The 7122-nt window shown below is 52.0% G+C and overlaps 1 protein-coding gene across 1 annotated transcript; it reads left to right on the top strand.

The window, feature by feature from the left end:
• Positions 1-1395: 1395 nt before the first annotated feature.
• On the top strand, positions 1396-4790 carry DPH2 (diphthamide biosynthesis 2). Its single transcript, XM_049774872.1, has 6 exons — positions 1396-1615; positions 1808-1920; positions 2190-2413; positions 2927-3610; positions 3692-3868; positions 3949-4790. The coding sequence occupies exons 1-6, from the start codon at positions 1469-1471 to the stop codon at positions 4074-4076; spliced, it is 1473 nt and encodes a 490-aa protein (XP_049630829.1). The 5' UTR covers positions 1396-1468; the 3' UTR covers positions 4077-4790.
• The last annotated feature ends 2332 nt before the right edge of the window (positions 4791-7122 follow it).

Here is a 7122-nt window from a genome sequence, read left to right as displayed (position 1 = left end):
AGACAGTTATGGTGGAAAGGCCATAGACATCCTGCATACTGACACTGCCCTTTGCGGTAATGGGCTAGGAGCCCATAGTATCAACTGCTCCTGCTCCACCCCACTCATTAATTCAGCCCCAGCACCCACAACTGCATTCATGTACTCTGCTGGGCCTTGGACTCTTAGCCCATCTTGCTTGTTCTGTCAGAGCCTCCAGTCCATACCTCTCATGCTAAGCAGTGAAAATGGGACCAGTGCGTAAAGACTCATGGGAGAAGCATCACTGCTGATGGGAATGACTGATTTCTAGGGAGAGGACTTGGACCTTCAGCTGCAAGTATAGTGAGGCTGGGGCCAGTAGGAAGGGAAAAATGGAGTGTAGTTTTCAGTTCAGGATGAGTTCCTGGTATGGGGTTAGACAAGCACTGTTGGAGAAAGGTACAGAATGTGTGTGTGTGTTAGACAACAGGGGTTACAGGCAACAGAGGTGTGTGTGTGTGTGTGTGTGTGTGTGTGTGTGTGTGTGTGTGTGTGTTAGGCAACAGGGGTTACAGACCAGAGAAGAAGCAGGATTATAGCTGCATGTCCAGACTCCAGTTCTGGAAACTGACCAGTAGTGGGTGGGCAGTGACTGGTCAGGACCACGGACAGCTCCTCCCTGCTGCTTCTAGCAGAATTCCCCTCTTCGTTCCATAGCCATACTGCCATTGGGCTGCTTCTGAGGTACCTCAGCAGACCCTCTATAAAGTCTGGTGCAGACCCGCGAGTCTCCCTGGAACTCATAGAACCGTTTCCTGAAACACTAGTCTCCCCTTTTCCTTATTTTTCCTAACTTTGCATTACTCGAGGTCTCCCATAGGTCATCCTCGTTTCAGTTTCTTCTCACCCGAGCTCAGTGTTTGGCAGGTTGCCCAGACTTCCCGGAGGTCAGTGCGCCCTAAAAGAGGCCAGGTTGGGAAGTTTTCTATCTAGTTTCACACTGTAACCCCCTTAGGGAGCGCTGCTGTTCCCAGCCCCTGGTCTGGAGAAGAGGCAAAGATTGCACATTCTTAGCGAATGTGTTAAGCAAGGACGTCAAACCCAGGCACTTGAGCAGCAGAGTGAAAAATGATTCAGCGACTTTGCCTAGCTGGTAGAATGCACACGAGTGCTCAGCGGCGTTCAGTGGGCTGGAGCGGCCGTCACTGCAATAACTTGGTATCCGCGTTCGGAGAAAAGGCCCACGGACTACAACACCCAGAAGGCTCTGCGCCCGCTTCCCGTTAGACTCTGGTTCAGGCCGCCCATTGGCTCGCTGGGGGTCACTAGGCGGGGTCTGGAGTGCGGAAGCTACGCTGGTTCAGGATTGGTCAGAATGCACTTAGCCCCGCCCTAATGCCCCGGAAGTGATCACTGTGGGGCCCATGTGTCCTGGTCTCCCTGTTTGGAGCGTGGTACCTGGTTTTGGAAGAAGTGTGCTCTGCTCCCCATCACTAAGCTGTGCCTCATGGAGTCTACGTTCAGCAGCCCCGCCGAGGCGGCGCTGCAAAGGGAGGCGGGCGCCGGGGGGCAGATAACCCCTCTCGAGGAGCTGGGCCGAGTGTACGAGCTGGAGCGAATCGTTGGATTTATCCGCAACCTGGGGTGCCAGCGGGTGAGGGCGGGCTAGGGAAGGCTTATTGGGATGGGTCCCCCCAAGGATCCGCATCATGGGAGAATTTTTCGAGGATTAGGCTGGGGAAGGGCTTCCCCGAGAGGGGCTTTGACGATGATGCCCGGGGTGTGAGGGTGGGGGGGGGTGGGGCTTGGGGAAAAGCTCACCTGACTTCTTGGCTCTTGCTTGCAGGTGGCCCTCCAGTTCCCTGACCAGCTTTTGGGAGATGCTGGGGCCGTAGCAGCACAACTAGAGGAGATCACGGGGTCCAAGATGTTCATTCTGGGGGACACGGCCTATGGCAGGTGTGAACTTAAGCCTGGAGGGTGGGGCCTTCCAGGGAAGCCAGTGCTAATGGTGTTCCCTCTGTGAACATGTTTCCCGCCAACGCCCTCCCCCCCCCCCCCCCCCCCCCCGCCAACTCTGTAGCTATTTCTCGCCCATGCTAACTCCCTCACTCCTCACCTGATAATGGGCTTCCCCTAAATGACAGTGTGTTTTTTCTGACCCTATTTGCCATGGATAACAGGTTCCTCTGAGGAGCGCCCACTCACTAATGGTGTCTCTCCTGCAGCTGCTGCGTGGATGTGCTGGGTGCTGAGCAAGCCGGAGTGCAGGCCCTGGTTCATTTTGGTCCTGCCTGCTTGAGCCCTCCATCCCGCCCACTACCCGTGGCCTTTGTTCTTGGTCAGCGATCTGTGGCCTTGGAACTTTGTGCTCAAGCCTTTCATGCCCTGAAGCTCGAGAGCAGTTCACCTGTGGTGCTGTTGAGTGAGCCAGCCTGTGCCCACGCCCTGGGTGAGATTTGATGCTGAAAGGGAAGAGTAGCAGCTATTGGCTACCTCTGACTCTGTTCACTATAGTGTCCCATGGCCTATATCAGGAGTCCTCAAACTTTGTAAAGAGTCCATTTCATAGTCCCTCAGACTATTGGAGGCCCGGACTATAGTTTAAAGAAAAACTATGAACAATAGTGGCCCCCAAGCTGTAGTTTGAGGACCCTTGCCTGAGACTGAGAGGAAGAGTAGAGAGACAGAGAGAAGGAGGGAAGTTGGAGAGTGCATGCACATTGCGGGTCCCAGATAAGTCGGCTGCTAAGTAGGACTGGTGCGATGGTAAAAACACCTAGCAGGTCAGATAAATATGTTCTTGGTGGACTGCATGTAATCCGAGGGTCATAGTGTGAGGACCCCTGGCCTATATTAAAGGTTTGGTTTTGGCCTTTGTTTGGGAATTATATTCTGTTGATGAGGGGGTGGAGAAGGGTTTCTTTTGCCAGGCCCCAATCCTAACACTATCTCTTTCTTCCAGAGCCCTTGGCTGCTCTCCTGCGGCCACAGTACTCAGACCTTCTTGTCTCCAGCCCTGCCCTTCCCGTACCAGAGAGTTCCCTCCAGGCAGAGTCCCTACCAGTGGAGTGCTTTGGGCGCCGCTTCCCCCTGGCTCTGGGGAGGCGTCTGGAAGAATATGGTGCCTTCTATGTGGGCAGCTCTGAGGCCAGCCCCAACTCTGACTTGGATCCAGACCTGAGCCGCCTGCTGTTGGGCTGGGCCTCGGGACAGCCCTTCTTCACCTGCTGCCCAGAGACTGGCCGGACTCAGGACGAAGGTGCCCGTGCCAGGCGGCTTAAAGCCCGTCGCCACTATCTGGTGGAGAGGGCGCGAGATGCCCGTGTGGTGGGGCTGTTGGCGGGCACATTAGGTGTGGCCCGGCACCGGGAGGCCCTGGGACACTTGAAGAACCTCACCCAGGCTGCTGGCAAGCGGAGCTATGTACTGGCTCTTGGGCGGCCCACACCTGCCAAACTGGCCAACTTCCCCGAGGTGGATGTGTTTGTGCTATTGGCCTGCCCTCTGGGAGCTCTAGCCCCCCAACCTTCTGGTAGCTACTTCCGGCCCATATTGACACCGTGTGAGCTGGAGGCGGCTTGCAACCCTGCCTGGCCCCCACCAGGCCTGGCTCCGCACCTTACCCATTATGCTGATTTGCTGCCAGGTAAGTGACTGCCCCTAGTGAGCTTCACACATCTTGAGGCAGAGTCCCCGAGCCAGTTTGGATCTTTTCTTGCCCTCCTAGGATCTCCCTTCCACGTGCCCCTTCCACCACCTGACTCAGAGCTGTGGAGCAGTCCAGATGTGTCACTCATTACTGGGGAGCTGCGACCCCCACCTTCGTGGAAACCATCAGATGAATCTGTAGGCTCGGCCTTGATCCCAAGACCGCAGCTGGAACTGGCAGAGAGCAGTCCTGCAGGTAAATGCACCCAGGTTTACTTTTGGCTTTTGAGCCCTGACCGAATTCGGCCCAGAAAGTCTTACTCCGTTCCTCTTCAGCTTCCTTCCTTAGCACCCGGAGCTGGCAAGGCCTACAGCCCCGCCTGGGCCAGACTCCAGTGACAGGAGCCGTGAGTGGAAGACGAGGGATCGCCATTGCCTACGAGGATGAGGGGAGCAGCGGATAGTGTGGGGCCAGAGCTGCAGGCGAATAGAGTCACAACCAACACCTGTACCATTTCTCTCACCACTACCATTTTGGTTCTTAAGGAGCCTGAATGGAGCAGGCTGTATCCAGGCATATAGTGTAGCACATATTGACTTACTAGGTGCCTGACAGCTGGGGGCTAATTTGGGACTTGCCTAAAGCCTCTTGGGTTCATTAGTTTTGGGAGCAGCCCACAACCTTTGTTCATCTCAGTTCCTGTGCACTGGTTCTGGACTGTTGACTCTTGGCCTGGTCCAACAACCATTGAAGCTAGCTCATTCTTTATTGTGCAGGCTGCCCTGGGCACTGCAGGATACCTGGCATCATCTCTGGTTTCTGATCAGATGCCAATGGAATCACCTTCCCCAATCGTAAACGCTGAAAATGTCTCTGGACATTGACAGATGTCCCCTATGGGGACAAAAATGCCCCTAGATGAGAACCAGAGAGCCAGACCTGTTCTGTCCAGTGCCGCTGTTACTCAGCAATTGTGGCTATTTGAATATAAACATGAGTCAGATGGGAACACCTTTCCTGGTCATGCTGGTAGCAGTCATGTTCAGGTGCTCTGGGAGTACAACACAGCTCTGAGCTTCTCTGAAAGTTCTCCTGGGACACTGCTGCACTTCGCCAGCTCGGGCTTCTTCCCAAAGAGGGAAAGTGTAGACATCTGAATAAATCAGATGCTTTTCTCCTTTGGTTTCTTTTTATTTATCTAGCACTGTAGTTGCCTGCACAAGTTCTGTGGTTGGAGATTTAAATTGAATTTTTGACCTCATGGTGTCACTGGGAGATGTGATGTTCCATAAGTAGTTGCCACGTCTGAAACCGTTCCTTCTCAGAGAATCTTCCTCTGGAATACAGCGATTTTGATGGCAGTACGGCAATGAAACTAGTTCTTGGAGAAAAAAGTAACAGGAGAAAACAGTATCTGAACAAAAGAGAGAGGATGGAGTTACCAGAGATCTCAGATATGAGCAGGAGTTAATTTGTTATTTTGCCATTTCTCACAAACCATCATTTTAGTATTCCTTAAAATTCTGCTTGGAGGGGCCGGAGAGATAGCATGGAGGTAAGGCATTTGCCTTTCATGCAGGAGGTCATCGGTTCGAATCCCGGCGTCCCATATGGTCTCCCGTGCCTGCCAGGAGCAATTTCTGAGCCTGGAGCCAGGAATAACCCCTGAGCACTGCCGGGTGTGACCCAAAAAAAAAACCACAAAAAAAAAAAAATTCTGCTTGGAGTCAGAGTATACTACAGTAAGACCCTTGCTTAGCATGCAGATGACCAGGTTCAATCCGTATCATCCCATATGGTCTCCCAAGTGTGCCTATAGTAATTTCTGAGTACAGAGCCTTGAGTAAATGCCTAAGCAAATGCCTGTTGTGCTATGGCTTCAGTTCTTAACACATTATTATTGTGTTTATATGGAGTAAGTTATGCACAAAGTACTTGGTATGCCAAAATATAGCTGAGGAGGAGTGTAAGAGGAGCTGGCAACAATAAACAGTGTGATCAGTATAATCTTAAGGGGCTGGAGCAATATCACCACCTATAAGATCTTTGCCTTGAGGCCGGAGAGATAGCATAGAGGTAAGGCATTTGCCTTGCATGTAGAAGCACGGTGGTTCGAATCCCAGCATACCATATGGTTCCCCGAGCCTGCCAGGAGCAGTTTCTGAGCGTAGAGCCAGGAGTAACCCCTGAGCACTGCTGGATGTGACCCCAAAACAAAAAATATCTTTGCCTTGCACGCTGCTGACCCAGGTTCAATCCCTAGCACTCCATATTGTACCCCCAGCCTGCTAGGAGTGATTTCTGAGTGCAAAGCCAGGAGTAACCCTAAGTGCTACTGGATGTGACCCTAAAACAAAAACAAAAAGAAGTTTTTTGAAGGTGAGCAAAAATGACAAGGAAATTAGGGGGTGCCAAATGGATAAGAGAAGGGTAGTACGTGGGCTAGAATGTTCAAGAAATAGCAGGAAGAACCTAAAATACTACTGTGAGTGATTTGTAATCCACTTTGGTCAAAATAAAAATTATTAATAAAAAAAAGAAAAAAGAAACAGCAAGAAGAGAATTCAAATGACTGGAGTGCTTAGTATGCAGAGACCCAGGGAGTCCTAGCAGCCCATTGTGCCAACTGAGAGAGCCTCCACTCTGGGAAGTCAGAAGGAAATTGCTCCTGTATCACTACAGGATGTGGTATGTCTTCTCCAACTCCTTCCCTCTTCCCCTCTTCCTAAATAGCAGAGACCACTGAAAAGAATGGAGGTGTTAGGAGGCAAATTCAGGTAAGGAGTTAGGGAGTCACATCAATGGAGGCCTAGCAGGCCACTAAAAGTATACTTTGAGGGCCCGGAGAGATAGCACAGCGGCGTTTGCCTTGCAAGCAGCCAACCCAGGATCAAAGGTGGTTGGTTCGAATCCCGGTGTCCCATATGGTCCCCCTTGCCTGCCAGGAGCTATTTCTGAGCAGATAGCCAGGAGTAACCCCTGAGCACAGCCGGGTGTGACCCAAAAACCAAAAAAAAAAAAAAAAAGTATACTTTGAGACCAGAGATAGTTCAGAAGATAGGACACTTCACTTAAAAGCAGCTGGCTTGGGGCCAGAGCAGTGGTACAAGGTGTACTGTCTGCCTTGCCAGTGCTAGCCTAGGACAGACTGCGGTTCGACCCCCCCAGTGTCCCATATGGTCCCCCAAGCCAGGAGTGATTTCTGAGCACATAGCCAGGAGCAATCCCTGATCATCACTGGGTGTGGCCCAACCTTCCCCCCAAAAAGCAGCTGACCTACATTCAAAATCACGCACCCACATATGGTCCCCCAAGCATGCCTAAAGTGATCCCTGAGCATCATTGGGTATGGCCCCAAAACAAAACAAATAAAACAATCAAGCAAAAAGTCTTTGATTCCTGCAGAAGAGCTTGGACTTGCCACTGAGTTATATCCCTTTTACCTCACAGGGGAAGTGGTGGTGGTGGTGGTGGTGGTGGTGACCCTGACGGCCTCCAAACAATTGCTG

The sequence above is a fragment of the Suncus etruscus genome, chromosome 6, assembly GCF_024139225.1.
Source record: "Suncus etruscus isolate mSunEtr1 chromosome 6, mSunEtr1.pri.cur, whole genome shotgun sequence".
Lineage (NCBI taxonomy): Eukaryota > Metazoa > Chordata > Mammalia > Eulipotyphla > Soricidae > Suncus > Suncus etruscus.
Note: the sequence above shows the minus strand (reverse complement) of the source record. Positions and strands in the feature narration are given on the sequence as shown.

Coding starts and splice junctions, on each gene's coding strand:
- DPH2 (XM_049774872.1), top strand. CDS start 1,469: ATGGAGTCTACGTTCAGCAGCCCCGCCGAGGCGGCGCTGCAAAGGGAG. Junction 2,414..2,926: donor AGCCTGTGCCCACGCCCTGG/GTGAGATTTGAT, acceptor TCTTTCTTCCAG/AGCCCTTGGCTGCTCTCCTG. Junction 3,869..3,948: donor GGCAGAGAGCAGTCCTGCAG/GTAAATGCACCC, acceptor GTTCCTCTTCAG/CTTCCTTCCTTAGCACCCGG.